Below are 17,872 nucleotides of genomic sequence, written 5' to 3'. Positions count from 1 at the left end.
GATGGGATGGCGTATCGCTGCAGAATGCTGTGGTAGCCATGCTGGTTAAGTGTGCCTTGAATTCTAAATAAATCACTGACAGTGTCACAAGCAAAGCACCATTACACCACCTCCTCCATGCTTCACGGTGGAAACCACACGAGATCATCCGTTCACCTACTCTGCGTCTCACAAAGATAGTGGTTGAAACCAAAAATCACAAGTTTGGAAAGATTTCCATTGGTCTAATGTCAATTGCTCGTGTTTCTTAGCACAAGAAAGTCTCTTCTTCTTATTGGTGTCCTTTAGTATTGGTTTCCTTGCAGCAATTCGACCATGACGGCCTGATTCACGCAGTCTCTGAACAGTTCATGTTGAGATGTCTTTTACTTGAACTCTGTGAAACATTTATTTGGGCTGCAATCAAAGGTGCAGTTAGCTCTATGAACTTATTCTCTGCAGCAGAGGTAACTCTGGGTCTTCCTTTCCTGTGGTGGTCCTCATAAGAGCCAGTTTCATCATAGCACTTGATAGTTTTTATGACTGCACTTGAAGAAACTTTCAAAGTTCTTGACATTTTTTGGATTGACTGACCTTCATGTCTTAAAGTAATGATGGACTGTCATTTTTCTTAGCTTATTTGAGCTGTTCTTACTATAATATGGACTTGGCATTTTACCAAATAGGGCTATCTTCTGTATACCCCCCCTACCTTGTCACAACACAACTGATTGGCTCAAATGCATTAAGAAGGAATGAAATTCCACAAATTACCTTTTAACAAGGCACACCTGTTAATTGAAATGCATTCCAGGTAACTACCTCATGAAGCTGGTTGAGAGAATGCCAAGAGTGTGCAAAGCTGTCATCAAGGCAAAGAGTGGCTACTTTGAAGAATCTCCAATATAAAATATATTTTGATGTGTTTAACACTTTTTTGGTTACTACATGATTCCATATGTGTTATTTCATAGTTTTGATGTCTTCACTACTTTTCTACAATGTAGAAAATAGTAAAAATAAAGAAAAACCCTTGAATGAGTAGGTGAGTCCAAACTTTTGACTGGTACTGTATGCTTTATGTGTGTTTTATATAAACACCAAGACAGAGATGCACGTGTTCGTGTAGAGAGAGAGAGGAGAAAACATACTGTACACAACCACATCAGAGATCATATATTTTCCCCCAAAAATGATGTCGTTTATCTTCCGTCTATTTCCTTCATTTGCATCTCGTTTCACAATAAAAAACTAAAGAAACCGCCATACCATGAAAATGTAATAAAATAACAATACAAATAATATGTATATAGAATTATCAACAAACAGACATGAATAATAATAACAATACTATTAATCGTTAACATAATATGACACTTCTTAATCGCTGATCTCATGCATACTCACACACCACCCATCCGTTAGGAAAGAGAGGGTGATTACTAAAAATAGAACCAGGAGTTCAACCAGTTCACAATAAGCGCCTAGCTACATGCAATGACATAAAAGAGAGCCTCATGTACACATTCTTCCTGGCATAAGGTCATTTACACCAGACTGTACTGTATTATATTGCTGCTCCCACCTAGTATACTGTACAGGGCACAATACAAAACTGACTGGAGTCGAACAACATACGCTGTGATGCGCCCAGAGTCTGGGGCTATGGTATAGTACAGACAACACAGACTGTGAGCAACGTTTTCACTCCTCTCATCCATCTCTCCCTTTTTTCATCTGGTTTCTCAATCAGTTCATTTCTCCTCAGGTTCCTATGGTATGATGTGTGTCCAGTCTATGGTTTCATTTGACTCTTCCTTCATTGTTTTAGTGCTTCTGTTTTGTTGTTTTCTTCTTCCTTTGCAGATATTTCTCTCCTCTCTTCCTCCTGTGGGTTTGTCATCCGTGGGCTTGTTCCCCCTCTCTTTTCCTCCCTTACAGGGTCTTGTCGCTTTCCTTCTTTAAGTGGCTGAGGAAGAGAGAAGAGAGACAGGGTCAGGGATGATGCACACACACACACACACACACACACACACACACACACACACACACACACACACACACACACACACACACACACACACACACACACACACACACACACACACACACACACACACACACACACACACACACACACTCTCTCTCTCTCCCCCACCTCCAGCTGACACAGTCTCCCCACACCCCACCCAGCTCCCCTGGTCCCATTCGTAGGCTACCTGTAGTACTCGTCCTGGGTGAGGGAGTGGTGGTGGTGGATCCACTGCTGTTCCAGGGCCAGTCTCTGGATCTGCAGCTCTGCGCTCTGGGCCTGCTGCATGGCCTGGAGCTGGTGGGCCGCTGACATGGAACCTGTCAGAGAGGAGGGCTGGGGCAGCTCACGGAACGGAGCGCCTGGAGGGGGAAAGAAAAGGGAAGAGGAAAGGGAGAAGAGGAGAGACAGGTGAGAGGAGGAGTGGAAAAGAGGAGAGACAGGTGAGAGGAGGAGTGGAAAAGAGGAGAGACAGGTGAGAGGAGGAGTGGAAAAGAGGAGAGACAGGTGAGAGGAGGAGTGGAGAAGGGGGAGACAGGTGAGAGGAGGAGTGGAGAAGGAGATAGACGGGTGAGAGGAGGAGTGGAGAAGGGGGAGACAGGTGAGAGGAGGAGTGGAGAAGGAGATAGACGGGTGAGAGGAGGAGTGGAGAAGGAGATAGACAGGTGAGAGGAGGAGTGGAGAAGAGGAGAGACAGGTGAGAGGAGGAGTGGAGAAGGGAGAGACCGGTTAGAGGAGGAGTGGAGAAGGGAGAGACAGATGAGAGGAGGAGTGGAGAAGGAGATAGACAGGTGAGAGGAGGAGTGGAGAAGAGGAGAGACAGGTGAGAGGAGGAGTGGAGAAGAGGAGAGACAGATGAGAGGAGGAGTGGAGAAGAGGAGAGACAGGTTAGAGGAGGAGTGGAGAAGGAGATAGACAGGTGAGTGGAGAAGGGAGTGACAGGTGAGAGGAGGAGTGGAGAAGAGGAGAGACATATGAGAGGAGGAGTGGAGAAGAGGAGAGACAGGTGAGAGGAGGAGAGACAGGTGAGAGGAGGAGTGGAGAAGGAGATAGACAGGTGAGAGGAGGAGTGGAGAAGGAGATAGACAGGTGAGAGGAGGAGTGGAGAAGGAGATAGACAGGTGAGAGGAGGAGTGGAGAAAGGAGAGACAGGTGAGGTAGACAGTGACAGAAAGATAGTTACAGTAGACATGATATTCATGATACAACACAGACAGACAGAAAAATAAACAAACTGACTGAAAAAACAAGCCTTTCCTCACCGAAGAGCTGTTGTCGTAGCACCTCGCTTTCAGTGAGGGGGTGTGCCAGGATGGGGGTGCCCAGCGTTGCCCCTGGGTAGGGCAGGCGGGCCAGGGGAGACCCCGACGCCAACGGGTCCATCAGGGGGTGCACCCCGCCCGCCGCTAGGGGCCAATGATGTAACAGGAAACACAAGGAGATATTTAATAAGAGTCACAGCATCAACAACCACGTTAACATCAACATCTGTAACAGACAGGATGAGCTTTCTCAGGCCCAGCTCAAAAGAGCACTAAATAGTAGTGTGTAGATCATAGTACAAGACCACAACTGTGGTAGTGTTAGCAGCAGTGGGTACCTGTGTCTTGCTGGTGCAGGTGCAGGTGGGAGTGGATGTGTGAGTGCTGGTGATGATGAGGCGTGACGTTCAACATCTGAAGACGCCCCGGAATCTCTCCTCCTCCTGTTCCTCCTCCGCCACTTCCACCACTTCCTCCACTTCCATTGCTTCCCCCTCTTTCTCTTTCTCTCTCTCGCTCCCTCTCCCTCTCTCGTCCCCTCTCTCCACCGGCTGGAAGCCCCGCTCTGTCTCGCTCTCTTTCTCTCTCCCTCTCTCCACTCCTTTCTCTCTCAGAGGTGGTGGGGGAGCGAGTGGGAGGGGGGTAGGTCTCGGAAGGGGCGGTCACCGGGGCGGGGGCAGGTGGGGGTTGAGATGGGGGGAGGGAGCTGGGAAAGGAGTGCGGAGCGGGGTGATGGAGGGATGAAACAGGGTTGGAGGAGGGTGGAGGAGGAGCGGGCAGAGGTGCAGCTGCGGGGGCCGGGGGTGGAGGGGCTGATGCAGGTGCAGGGTGAGAGGGGAGCGAGGGAGGAAGCAGGGAGAAGGAGGGAGGGTTGGAGAGGGACTGAGGGGCGGGAGGAGGGTTAGGGAGGCGACTCACTGGGGCTAACGCTGGGTTCTGGAGGGGCGGTGGTGGGGGTGGAGGAGCCTGGGGAGGGGGGGTGCCGTAAATGGACACCTCACCTCCACCCCCTCCCCCCAGCAGTAGGGAGTGAGCATGTGCATGAGCGTGTGCGTGGGCATGCGAGTGGGAGTGGGCGAGGGCGAGAGCCGTAGGATCTCCCAAGGAGCCCGGCTGGTACACCCTGTCCTCACTCTTAAACTCAAACCCCGGCTTCATGCGCTCACGGTGGGCTGCCACTGCATGGGGAAACCCCATCCCCCCTAACCCTGCACCCCCCATCCCCCCATGTCCTCCTCCATGCCCCCCTGGCCCTCCCTCCATACTGCCACCATAGAGGAAACCCAAGATGGCTGCCGCTGTGGCTGCATCAGCAGGCATGTGATGTGGGTGGGCCAGGGCATGGTTCTGGAACTGGGGGAGGAAGAAGGAGGGGTGGACATGGGGGTGGCCATGAGGGTGGCCATGATGGTGGACATGCGGGTGTTGGTGTTGGCGACTAGCCCCGAGGGGGGACATGGCGTGGGGCCGGGCATACTCGCTCAGGGTCCGCAGTGCGGGGGTGTCAGGGCCCAGGTACGGCCCTCCTAACCCGATCCCCAGAGCCCCCTGTGGGCCAACCACCGTTGAACCCCCCATTGATTGCATGAGGAGGGAGTGTGGGATGTGTTGAGAGAGGGAGGGGTGGAGGTGGGAGGGGTGGAGGTGAGCGTGGGGGTGAGGGTGGGAGTGGTGCTGCTGGGGGTGAGGTTGAGGGTGAGACCCAGGGTTAGAAGAGGAGTTAGGGTCGAGGAGGATGGAGGAGGAGGAGGGGAAGAAGAGAGAGGATCCCTGGCGTTGTATATTTGCATTGTTATTGTCCTTCTGTTGCTGTAGGGAGAGAGGGAGCATTTAAAGAGACAAAAAGGAGAAGGAAATTGAGCATTGTGTCCCCCTCCCTTCCTCCCTTCCTCATCGCCTCCCCCCCTGCCCTATTATACTCACTTGTAGATGCCTCTCCAGGTCCCGCTCCCTCTCTCTCTCCCTCTCTCGTTCCCGCTCTTTCTCCCTCAGGTCTCTGGCCCTCTGCTCCACCTCTCTCCGGGCTCTCTCGATCACCTCGTTCCTCTTCTTCCACAGTTTGGAGCCGTCCAGGGGGACGAAGAGAACGTCGCTGCGGGCGCAGGAGTTTCCACTGCCCCGATCTAGAACCCTGTGGAACCTAGAACCACATCAGCAAAATATAACCAATTTATGCATCGGATTTTGTTCCCATATGATGATACTATCTTTATTATCTGGCAATGTCTTCTGTGATAGGTGTTGTTGTCTTTGATATACTGGCGGCAGGTAGCCTAGTGGTTAGAGTGTTGGGCCAGTAACCGAAAGGTCGCTGGATCGAATCCCCGAGCTGACAAGGTCCCGAACAAAGCAGTTAACCCACTGTGCCGTGTATGTTAAATGCGGAAGACACATTTCAGTTGAATGCATTCAGTTGTACAACTGACTAGGTATCTCCCTATCTACAAAACATATTCTATGATAGGTGTTGTTTTCTTGATATACTGTAGGCCTATCTACAAAACATCTTCTGTGACAGGAATACATTTCTCAGCCCCTTTATCTAGAAATAATAGCTGACATATTATGATAAGTGCCAGTGACAAAAACAGAGATAAAACCACATAAATCAGTTGTTAGGACTTGTTGTTAGAGTGACATATGATGGAGCCCTTCTGTTGCTATGACGCCTATCCCATCTCACCGTGCTGATTGGCTGGCGTGGATCGGAATGTCCACCGGCTTAGGCTCAGGGGAGGGGCTTCTCAAAACAGGAGGTGGGCTTTCACTCTCCTCCCTCTCCTCTATTGGTTCCTCCTTGATAACAGGTGGGGGAGGTGGACCTGTGGACGAATCAGAATGCCCATCTCTAGGAAGTGAGGAGCTACAGCCAGGGGCCGAAGTGCCATTGTTGTTGCCGGGGTTACTAAGAGGTGGGGGTCCTTTTGAGGCGTTTTGAGGTGAGAGGGACTGAGAGAGAGAGTTGGTATGGCTGCTGCCACTGCTACTGTTACTATTGCTGTTAGTCGGGACCAGGTTGTTCCCACTGTTCCCATTGGGGTGGTAGGGGCCGCTGAAGGGGGCGTGGCTGTTCAAAGTGCTGTGAAAAGGTGAGGGCCGACAGCCAGGTGACACACCTGAACCAGGAAGTGACATGTTAGCCCCGGAGGAGGAGCCTGGCGGGTAGGAAGGAAACCCTCCCATCTGATTGGTCGAGGGGCTTAATAAAGGAGAGAGGGGTGTTGCAGGAGTCTGATTGGAGGAAGAATAATTTGCCGGACGAACATGATTGGGTCCCAGGCCGGAGGGGGGTTGGGGCTGAGCGAGGGAGGATTGGGGAGTGGGGAGAGGGGGAGGAGGTGGAGGAGGAGGGTAAGGAGCATTCGGAGGGTGTCCATGAGGAGTAGAGGAGGAAGAGGAGGGAGAAAGGGACGGGGGTTGGGGGGGACCGCCACGGTTTTGGTAGAGAGACGACTCTCGCTGGTTGGTGTCCCTCTCTCGGTCCCTGTCTCTGGGCTGCTGGGCTGGAAAGTGGGGGTGGGGCAGGTGGGGGATCTGAGGTCCACCTGGGTAGTCTCGGCCCAGGTTTGGAGTCATTCCGGGAGGGCTGGGGTACTCACGGACCGGGCCAGTGGAGGGTGGGCCACCAGGGGGATAGTCCTTGGCCCCAGGAGGGTACTCTCTGTGGAAGTGTTCTGGTCCAGAGGGGGGACTGTGCCTTGTCTGTCCCTGGTCCATCGATGGGGGGTAGTCTCGTTTGGAGGCGCTTTGAGGATGTGGGTGGGGGGGTAGGGTAGGGTGGCTGGGGTTGTTTTGGGGTGAGGAAGGGGGGTCGCGGTTTAGCATGGGGGCTGCAGGTAACCCACTGGTCGAGCTTGGGGGGTTTCCTAGGGGGAGGGGGTTATTATTGGGGTTACCATTGCCTCCCACCTCTCTCATTTGACCCCCAAACTCGCCCCACCGCCCCCGCTCTTTGTCTCTGGGGTGCCCCCTTCCTCCCCCAGCACCGGTGGGTCCAAACTCTCTGTTCTGATTCTCATTACGATTCAGTAAAGGAAACTCCCTTCCTCCTACATCCCTCTCTCCCTCCCTCTCCCTCTCTCTATCCCTCTCTCTTTCTCTGAACCCCCCTGGTCCAAATTCTCTTCCCCCAGGACCCATGGGGGGGTCTCTCACAGAGCCCTGAGGTCCCAGGCCTGGGTACTCCCGGTTCTGACCCCCAAACTCCCTCCCTTGGACCCCATTAGGACCCCCCATCCCACCAGAAGTGCTGCTGTTACCACCACTACTAGCTGAGAAATCTCTACCTATCTCCCTCCCCCCATACTCCACCCTCACTCCCCCCCTCTCCCTCTCGCCAGCCGCCCCCCTCTCCCTTTCCCCTCCCCCGGAAGCGTACCTGGGGAGGTACTCCTTGTGGGGGTGGGGGAGGTAAGGGGGGTGGGAGGAGGATGAATGACGGGAGGAAGGGGGGTTGTAGACGGATGGCAGTTGCTGCTGCTGCACTGGGGGTTGGTGCTGCGGCTGGTGAGCATGGTGGTTACCAGAGTAACGGGTGTAACCCCAGCTCCCCTGGCAACCGGTTGCTGTGCCTCCCTGCCATCCGGTGGGGCTGTAGTGGTGGGGGTGGGGCGGGGGCTGGGAGGGGGGTAAGGGGCTGGTTTGGGGTAACAGAGAGGGAGGAGCCGTCTTGTTGTCCATCAGTTTCTCACCTTTCTCCATTTTCTCTCTCTCTACCTTGACTTCTGAGGGTAGGTTCTGCCCCCCTAGTTCTAAGGGTTTCAGCGCTGGTGGAGGAGGAAGGGGTGGTGGAGGGGGGTGTGGAATGTTGGGGTTGCCGTGGGGATAGTCTCCCCCGGCGACAGTTGCCTTGGTCACGCACTGCGCTTTAGCTTTGGAGTTCATTCGATTGCCACTGTGCACAGTGTCAGCGCTGGCCGGTCCATACTCCATCTTACTCACCAGCTTGGAGTCCTGTGAGAAATAGGACTTCCTGCCACTATTGTTGTCATTGGCTGAATCCCCTGCTCCGCAGAGAGAGGGAACAGGAGCAGAGGAAGAGATGGAGGATGGCAGCTTCAGAGAAGGGCTGTCCTCCATTCCTCCATCCTTCCTTTCTCCATCTCCGCAAGATTCATCCCCTCTCCCCTCTCTGGCTGCTCTCCTTTCCTCTCCTCCTGTCTTCCCCACTCCTCCCTCTTTCCTTTTCTCCCGTTCTCCCTCTCCTTGCTTTGGTGAGTCTGGACCATCAGAGTCAGAGTCTAAACTGGCTGGAGGGGAGGCAGAGAGACTCGGGGAGGAAGATCGATTGTCCTGGTCGATGTCCCGCCCACTGCTCAGGCTATTGGCCAAGCTCCCTACAACTGAGCTCCTGCTGCCCTGGGATTGGCCATCCTCGTTGTCACTGTCACGTGACTGTCTGGGAGCCGAGGGTGGGGGCGGTATAGTGGGGGGAGTACTGTCAGTTGAATGAGTTGAAGTCGGTGGGTTGGTGGCAGAGGAAGAATCCTGATGACATAAAGTGAATATGAGGAAAATATATATTAATTAAATGTTGACATTTTAACATCCTAATTCAACCTAGTGGTGCAGTTAAACATCACGTTACACTAACCTGGACTTTCTGCCTCTTTGGTGGAGGCACAAGTTCCTCCCCTTCACTCTCTGACGAATCATGGCCTTGCGATCTGTGATTGAAGCGACTGACAGCCAATTCCTCGCCAGCAGCTCTTTGCTACGATACAGAATATGCCATGTATATCATTTTTTAAAGTAAGAAAGACAAACACACAGAGAGATGACACTGCAGGTAAAGCAGTATAAAATACACCACATTGGCACTACAATTGTACATATAAGGCAATCATGGTGGTGATGACTCATACAGGTACACACACACATGGCTTCATTAAGGCTTACATGTAGATCAACATCTAATGACTGACAGCCTCTTCTCTCACTCACTCACTCACACACACACACACACACACACACACACACACACACACACACACACACACACACTCTTGTACAGTCGTGGCCAAAAGTTTTGAGAATGAAAACAAATACTAATTTTCACAAAGTCTGCTGCCTCAGTTTGTATGATGGCAATTTGCATATACTCCAGAATGTTATGAAGAGTGATCAGATGAATTGCAATTAATTGCAAAGTCCCTCTTTGCCATGTAAATTAACTGAATCCCCCAAAAACATTTCCACTGCATTTCAGCCCTGCCACAAAAGGAATAGCTGACATCATGTCAGTGATTCTCTCGTTAACACAGGTGTGTGTTGACGAGGACAAGGCTGGAGATCACTCTGTCATGCTGATTGAGTTCAAATAACAGACTGGAAGCTTCAAAAGGAGGGTGGTGCTTGGAATCATTGTTCTTCCTCTTTCAACCATGGTTACCTGCAAGGAAACACGTGCCGTCATCATTGCTTTGCACAAAAAGGGCTTCACAGGCAAGGATACTGCTGCCAGTAAGATTGCACCTAAATCAACCATTTATCGGATCATCAAGAACTTCAAGGAGAGCGGTTCAATTGTTGTGAAGAAGGCTTCAGGGTGCCCAAGAAAGTCCAGCAAGCTCCAGGACCATCTCCTAAAGTTGATTCAGGTGCGGGATTGGTGCACCACCAGTACAGAGCTTGCTCAGGAATGGCAGCAGGCAGGTGTGAGTGCATCTGCACGCACAGTTAGGCGAAGACTTTTCGAGGATGGCCTGATGTCAAGAAGGGCAGCAAAGAAGCCACTTCTCTCCAGGAAAAACACCAGGGACAGACTGATATTCTGCAAAAGGTACAGGGATTGGACTGCTGAGGACTGGGGTAAAGTCATTTTCTCTGATGAATCCCCTTTCCGATTGTTTGGGGCATCTGGGAAAAAGTTTGTCCCGGAGAAGACAAGGTGAGCGCTACCATCAGTCCTGTGTCATGCCAACAGTAAAGCATCCTGAGACCATTCATGTGTGGGGTTGCTTCTCAGCCAAGGCTGTGGGCTCACTCACAATTTTGCTTAAGAACACAGCCATGAATAAGGAATGGTACCAACACATCCTCCGAGAGCAACTTCTCCAAACCATCCAGGAACAGTTTGGTGATGAACAATGCCTTTTCCAGCATGATGGAGCACCTTGCCATAAGGAAAAAGTGATAACTAAGTGGCTCGGGGAACAAAACATCAATATTTTGGGTCCATGGCCAGGAAACTCCCCAGACCTTTATCCCATTGAGAACTTGTGGTCAATCCTCAAGAGGCGGGTGGACAAACAAAAACCCACAAATTCTGACAAACTCCAAGCATTGATTATGCAAGAATGGGCTGCCATCAGTCAGGATGTGGCCCAGAAGTTAATTGACAGCATGCCAGGGTGGATTGCAGAGGTCTTGAAAAAGAAGGGTCAACACTGCAAATATTGACTCTTTGCATCAACTTCATGTAATTGTCAATAAAAGCCTTTGACACTTATGAAATGCTTGTAATTATACCTCAGTATTCCATAGTAACATCTGACAAAAATATCTAAAGACACTGAGGCAGCAGACTTTGTGAAAATTAATATTTGTATCATTCTCAAAACTTTTGGCCACAACTGTACAGCTAACCTTGTGGGGCCACACAATTCAGTAACCTTCAAAATCCTATTTTCCCTAAACCCTGACCCGTACTCTTACCCTAACCTTAACCCAAAAACCTAACCTTAACCCTAAACCTAGCTCCTAACCCTTAACGTAATTCTAACCCTAACAATAATTCTAACCTTAACCCTAAACCCCCTAGAAATAGCATTTGTCCTCAGTTGGTCCCCACAAGAATAGTTAAACACATCCACACACACACACACTTTCCTATAGACAAATATAGATGGAAAGACCACATGACAAACAAAGCCATAAGGAGACAGAGACTGCCATTACTAGAGACGGAGAGGGTCAAAATAACAAGAGTTACTTAGGGAGAACACGGGAAAGAACAGACATAAAACATGATAGGCTCTCACCGTCTGCCTGTCGTTTCGTTCTGCACGAGAAGGGCTGGGATGCGGGCGTCTACCCCTCCTCTCCTCGTTGCTTCCCCCACGCCTCCGCCCACTGCGCATTGGCATCTGAACCGCCAGGGGTGGAAGGGGTAAGAAGGAGGAGGAGAGGTGAGAGGAGGAACAAATGAAGAGAGAGAAGGGGAAATGTGGTATGAAGGGGTTAAAAGGGGGTTGAGGTGGGTAAAGGGGGTAGAGGTGGGTAAAGATGGGTAGAGGGAGGTAAAGGGGTGTTGAGGGGTGTAGAGGGAGGTAAATGGGGGTCGAGGGGGGTAGAGGGTGGTAAAGGGGTCAAAACAATAAGTAAAGAGAACAGTAGAGGACAAAACCAAGGAGGAGGAGGGGAGAGGGGGAAAGAAAAAAGTGAGGGATAGAGGGGGCAGAAAGGAGGGGAGAGGGGATCAGGGAAGGGTAAGGGGGAACGAAGGATGATGAAATATGGAGGGGGCAGGAATTAGGGAGAAAGGAGAGAAGATCAGTGATGGGTGGGGGAGGTAAGAGCATGAGGAGGGAAAGGAGAGAGAAGAGGAATTGGGAGGGTAGAAAGCGGCAAGAACGAGGAGGTGAGAAGAGAATAGAGAGAGGAATAATTATGACATCAATGCCCACACAGAATATACACACAGAATATACACACAGAATATACACACAGAAACACACAGAATATACACACCGACTATACACACAGAATATCTTAACTTCAAAAGTCTTATTCATGTTAAATGATGTCAAATATAACATCCCAATCCATCTCTGTGCAATATAATACCACATATTAACAATAAACACATCTGCAATCTGACCAACACATGCACACTCAGCTACACAGCTGAACAAGGTTGAGATGAAGGAAGCCATTTAAACACTTCATACCGATTCTTTGTGAGTTCGAGTTTTCATCGTTACTCCTTTATGATGTCCACCCCTCCCCACAGGCCATAGCGGTGAATGAAGTGGTGTCCTTGTCTTTCTCTGTAGGACTGAAAATCACCTCACCACCATCTGAGCTTCTACAACCTGGAAAAAACACCACAATGAAGAATTCTCTACCTAACCAGGCCAGTCCCATTGAATTAGGTAGCATCAGAAAACCCCATACAAATAAAATACAATGATACAACAACCATAAAACAACACATTATTTTACAGGACACGTTACAGTGCACCATCAATCATAATAACAAATGCTATACACATATCGAAGGATACATTTTGAACAATCAATATCGAACAATAACATCAACATTACAACTACAGTTATAGGGAATTCATTGCAATGGTGGACTGATTAACTAGGCATGGCTTTGAGTGCAGGTACAAGTCGAGGATCCTCAACACAGCGATGCTACAGGAAAACCGATATCTGACTCATATCACACTTCAATACTGAATGGATGCACTGATGAGTAATACACCGCAGTTCAGTTCATTCAGAAGAATCATGGTTAAAGGTTAACTCCACCCGAAAACGATATTTTGGTATTTGTTTCATTACTCCATTGTTGATATAGTCCCACAATTGATATAGTCCCATTTTGTTTCATACCGCCAATTCAACAATGGACTACTGAAAAAAATACCAAAATATAGTTTTGGGTGGAGTTTTCCTTTAAGGACATGGAATCTGTACACAGATGTATAGATACTGTTGTGTATGACAATAAACACATTTGGAAGAAAATATTGTGTGCACAGATTATTCCCTTATGCTGATGAACATTGGATACTGTACTGCACCTTCCCAAAGCAATTGGATGCATGTATGTGTTCTAGTCTTTATCAGCCTATCAGAATCCACTAAGGTGTTGTTTAAACCTGGGTCAGAAAGAGTTTAAGCTGTTATAGCCATCTCCGGGGCTATACCAGAGCCACATTAGCCCCTTACCTACCCTACAGGAGCCCAGCCCCAGCCCCAAACCTGCACGGGGTTAAAAAGAGCCCAGCCCCAGACCCAAACCTGCATGGGGTTAAAAAGAGCCCAGCCCCAGACCCAAACCTGCATGGGGTTAAAAAGAGCCCAGACCCAAACCTGCATGGGGTTAAAAAGAGCTCAGCCCCAGACCCAAACCTGCATGGGGTTAAAAAGAGCCCAGCCCCAGACCCAAACCTGCATGGGGTTAAAAAGAGCCCAGACCCACACCCAAACCTGCATGGGGTTAAAAAGAGCCCAGACCCACACCCAAACCTGTATGGGGTTAAAAAGAGCCCAGACCCAAACCTGCACGGGGTTAAAAAGAGCCCAGACCCAAACCTGCATGGGGTTAAAAAGAGCCCAGACCCAAACCTGCATGGGGTTAAAAAGAGCCCAGACCCAAACCTGCATGGGGTTAAAAAGAGCCCAGACCCACACCCAAACCTGCATGGGGTTAAAAAGAGCCCAGACCCACACCCAAACCTGCATGGGGTTAAAAAGAGCCCAGACCCACACCCAAACCTGCATGGGGTTAAAAAGAGCCCAGCCCCAGACCCAAACCTGCATGGGGTTAAAAAGAGCCCAGACCCAAACCTGCACGGGGTTAAAAAGAGCCCAGCCCCAGACCCAAACCTGCATGGGGTTAAAAAGAGCCCAGCCCCAGACCCAAACCTGCATGGGGTTAAAAAGAGCCCAGACCCACACCCAAACCTGCATGGGGTTAAAAAGAGCCCAGACCCAAACCTGCATGGGGTTAAAAAGAGCCCAGACCCAAACCTGCATGGGGTTAAAAAGAGCCCAGCCCCAGACCCAAACCTGCATGGGGTTAAAAAGAGCCCAGACCCACACCCAAACCTGCATGGGGTTAAAAAGAGCCCAGACCCAAACCTGCATGGGGTTAAAAAGAGCCCAGACCCAAACCTGCATGGGGTTAAAAAGAGCCCAGCCCCAGACCCAAACCTGCACGGGGTTAAAAAGAGCCCAGCCCCAGACCCAAACCTGCATGGGGTTAACAGTCTGATAATTCATTCATTCATAGATCTAGGGCTGGGAATTGCCAGGGACCTCACTATACAATATTATCATGATACTTATGTGCCAATACAATATGTATTGGGATTCTCACAATTCTATGTTTTGTGTATTGATACTGTGATTTTATTGCGATTTGATGTTCCGAAAATATTGCTCACCATATCTCTGCTGCAAAGAGACAAGAGAGCATGAGAAAACGACTTTTGATCAGTCATGGGAAAATAATATTGCAATATTGTCAAAACGATGTGATACGATATATCATCAAAAATAATATCCCAATATGTAACTGATTTGCCCCCCATCACTAATAGATACAGGTAATTGACCATGACATGCAACATATATGTCCAACTCATTCACCCCTTCATTCATTAGGGTAGTAGACTATGAAATATGACACAGGTTTTACAAGTCCAACTCATTCACCCCTTCATTCATTAGGGTAGTAGACTATGAAATATGACACAGGTTTTACACGTCCAACTCATTCACCCATTCACCCAGTCAAGCTCATGTATAGTGAATGAGGATATAAATAGAACAGTGGCACACTGGGTGAAATGAAGGGATATATTTATCCAGGTAGTTAGCACTGCCAATGGAGGCCCTTGTGTTCAATCCATCGAGCAGTAAACACACCGATTCAGTGTGTGTGTGTGTGTGTGTGTGTGTGTGTGTGTGTGTGTTGAATTATCACAGGTACAGTAAATCTGATGGTGGCACCACTACTATATATATGAATTATTAGTGCATACGGCATATTCATACACTCACACACTGTATACTAACAGTAACAGCTGTTAGTTACAGATTCACACACACACACACACACACACAGTGTATAGTAGTGTATAGTCACTTGGCATGAATTCAACATCGGCGAGTGTGTGTCACCAACTGGCTTTGAACCTGGACTAAGCTCCACAAGACTGTGTTATCCTGCTGAGCTAAAGCCTAGGCATTAGGCCTAGGAGAGCGAACACAAGTCCAAGTCTCAGACTAGGCTACTCGTCAGTCATCAAGCTGTCTTGGTTCACAGAACCACCTCCTTTACATGTGAAATGTGCATAGCGCTACAGTGACTTTTCCCATAGACTTGTTGTCTACTATATTGCAGTAGTTAAAGAATTCACAATTCCACACACACTCAATGATAAACATTGAGCCATCACTTGTGCTATAGAATCAGTATTTGGGGAGTGTAGGCCTATGGGCCCAATGTAAAGCAGAGGAGGGAGGCTATGGATCCCAATGACACACAGATACTGTATACAGTCAGTGTATATCTTAGTCACAGGTGGCTGGGCTGCTACTATTCATGGATTCATTTGCTGGTCCCTGGCTGTGGTCCATCAACACTAAAAGCAAACACAGCATTTACCATAGCTTATAATAATCCCACAATGTACAGCAATGGTCAAACACAGACACACACATATGTGCACATGAACTGTTTCTCTCTCACACACATTAATGCATTAAAAGGAAATATGTGATGCATCGCAGCCCGTGTAAGTATGCAGTTACACAGCTCACATCACCGACAGACACCGACAAGCAGGCACCGACAAGCAGGCACCGCAACGGTTCTCTTTCTTTCTTCTCCCGCTACTGTTATTGATACACATGCAGATGCGCGACCGGCTCTGCTATTCTGTACAACAAGCGAGCTACATCGGAATAGACTAGACCGACGATGTAGACGCTATGTGTAATAGCACATATTGGCTAACACTGATAATGCAGAATAGAATGGGTCCTGTGTCTATGCCTGTTGTGTTTCTCCCATAGCGTACTGTTTTTTTTTCTTCGTGTCTTGAAAAAATAATTCGGAATAGAATGGCGAATGCCATTCTTCACCGAGACGCCTTTTATCATTGGAATGTGAGTGCGTCTGTTGTGCGTTGTAACCTAACACACATTTTACCCGGGCATGAATTACACATAACGCATGATCGTTAACGCACAAAGAAAGGGGAGGGAAGACACAAACGTGGCCAACAAGAATAGCAAAAATATATAAGCATCCATTTTCCCTTCTCCTTACCTATGATATCCAGCGATGCGTGTCCCCTTTCACTCTCCCTTTCTTTAACCGTCTCTCTCGGTTTATACTGTACGTTGACATGCACACATAGGAGCAGCACGCGCACCTATAAACAGAGGCTGCTGGATCATATTGCAACGGTTCCGCAAATAATGCAGAATTTTCTCTCTCCTTCCCAAATCGTTGCAGGAAAAAACGGGGTGCCGCTGAAGACTGTATTGATGCGTACGTTTGCCTCTTCCCCACCCCCTTCTCCCCCGTCTCTTTCTCCCCCTTCCTCCGTCAAGACGACTTGCACTTTTTGCCGTCGGTACAGTCACAAAATCTACTGAGGGCGAGCAAGGGATGCACTTCGAGGAAGAGAAAGAGAGGGAGAGGGCGTGATTTGCATATTCTTAAGGAATGGGGGAGCGAGAAGAAAGGGAGGCAGGGAGAACGAAGAGGCGCAGAGAGGGCCAACACTCAGAAGAGGGAGGGGAGGGAAGGAGAGAAGTCCCTTTTTCAGTTTTCTCATCCCCCACTCCAATGTAGGATCACCTTAACTGTGCATTCGCCTACTATAGGCTACTTTGCACGGATCCTTTATACACACAATTTCTAAATTTACAGAATCTTACCTTTTCTCCCTTTGTTCTAAAACTTCTCCACATCATTCTATTGATAGGCATATGGTTACTGCATGCAGCCCAACGTGTAGTCAAACAGCATCGAACTGCATCATGCCATTATAGCCTAGATAATAGTGCATTCTCAAAGTTTCCGTGTCCATGCTATTCATGCCTAGAACGGGGTTCTTCTTTGAGTGTATAAACCTTTCCCCTAAAACCTAGGCCGAGGCCTACCCCGTTTCTTCTCCTTCCACCTCCCTCTCTCCCTCTCCCTCTCTCCCTCTACCTCTCTCTTTTACTCTGCACAGGGTCGTGGGAGCTACAGTGTGTCCAGTCAAGCGGTTCTGCAAACCACCTCCCTACTCTCTCCTTTCGTTTTTTCTTCCCCCCTTTACACAGCCCCCTGTCCCGTCTCCTATTGTGTAGTAACCATAGTAACCATGTGGAGGAGCGATCTACTGCGCTTGCGCGCCTTTTACCTTCACATAAAAAGGCCACGTCTCGCGCTCCCTCTGCTGCTACATTTAGAACATGCAATGGATATACCTGCAACAATTTATATAACATGTAGTTACAGTTGATACATTGTTAATGTGATGCAGCTTGTCACTGCATACAGGTCGCATTACACGTGTCAGCCACGCCAGGGGCTTATTTCGGAGGATGCAATTTTACAGAGCATTCAGATATTGAACAAAATTATATATTTAATTAAGAATGGGTAAATGTGGCAGCCCAATGCATTTCTACCTGCAAAGTTCTAAACGTTCCATCCCATTGAATGTGCCCCATGTAAAAGTAGTGACATAGAGAAGATGCAGTAGCCAATATAGCCAGCCTAAAGTAGAGCTTTCATTTGAATGATTAAAACAATATATATATATCCTCTATTCTCACCTCATTTGCTCACTTTGTATATAGACTTATTTTTCTACTATATTATTGACTATGTTTGTTTTACTCCATGTGTAACTCT

The 17,872-nt window shown here is 48.9% G+C and overlaps 1 protein-coding gene across 1 annotated transcript; it reads right to left on the bottom strand.

Moving 5' to 3' along the window:
* Nucleotides 1–1,036: 1,036 nt before the first annotated feature.
* On the bottom strand, nt 1,037–17,273 carry atn1 (atrophin 1). The gene is made up of 10 exons (XM_082960989.1): nt 16,289–17,273; nt 12,165–12,308; nt 11,256–11,360; nt 8,867–8,986; nt 5,957–8,760; nt 5,197–5,413; nt 3,612–5,082; nt 3,274–3,417; nt 2,199–2,373; nt 1,037–1,948 (listed from the first exon to the last, which is right to left on the bottom strand). The coding sequence occupies exons 2-10, from the start codon at nt 12,189–12,191 to the stop codon at nt 1,915–1,917; spliced, it is 5,097 nt and encodes a 1,698-aa protein (XP_082817115.1). The 5' UTR covers nt 12,192–12,308; nt 16,289–17,273; the 3' UTR covers nt 1,037–1,914.
* Between the last annotated feature and the right edge of the window lie 599 nt (nt 17,274–17,872).

This window comes from Salmo salar, chromosome 02 (genome assembly GCF_965601325.2).
Source record: "Salmo salar chromosome 02, fSalSal1, whole genome shotgun sequence".
Classification (NCBI taxonomy): domain Eukaryota; kingdom Metazoa; phylum Chordata; class Actinopteri; order Salmoniformes; family Salmonidae; genus Salmo; species Salmo salar.
Note: the sequence above shows the minus strand (reverse complement) of the source record. Positions and strands in the feature narration are given on the sequence as shown.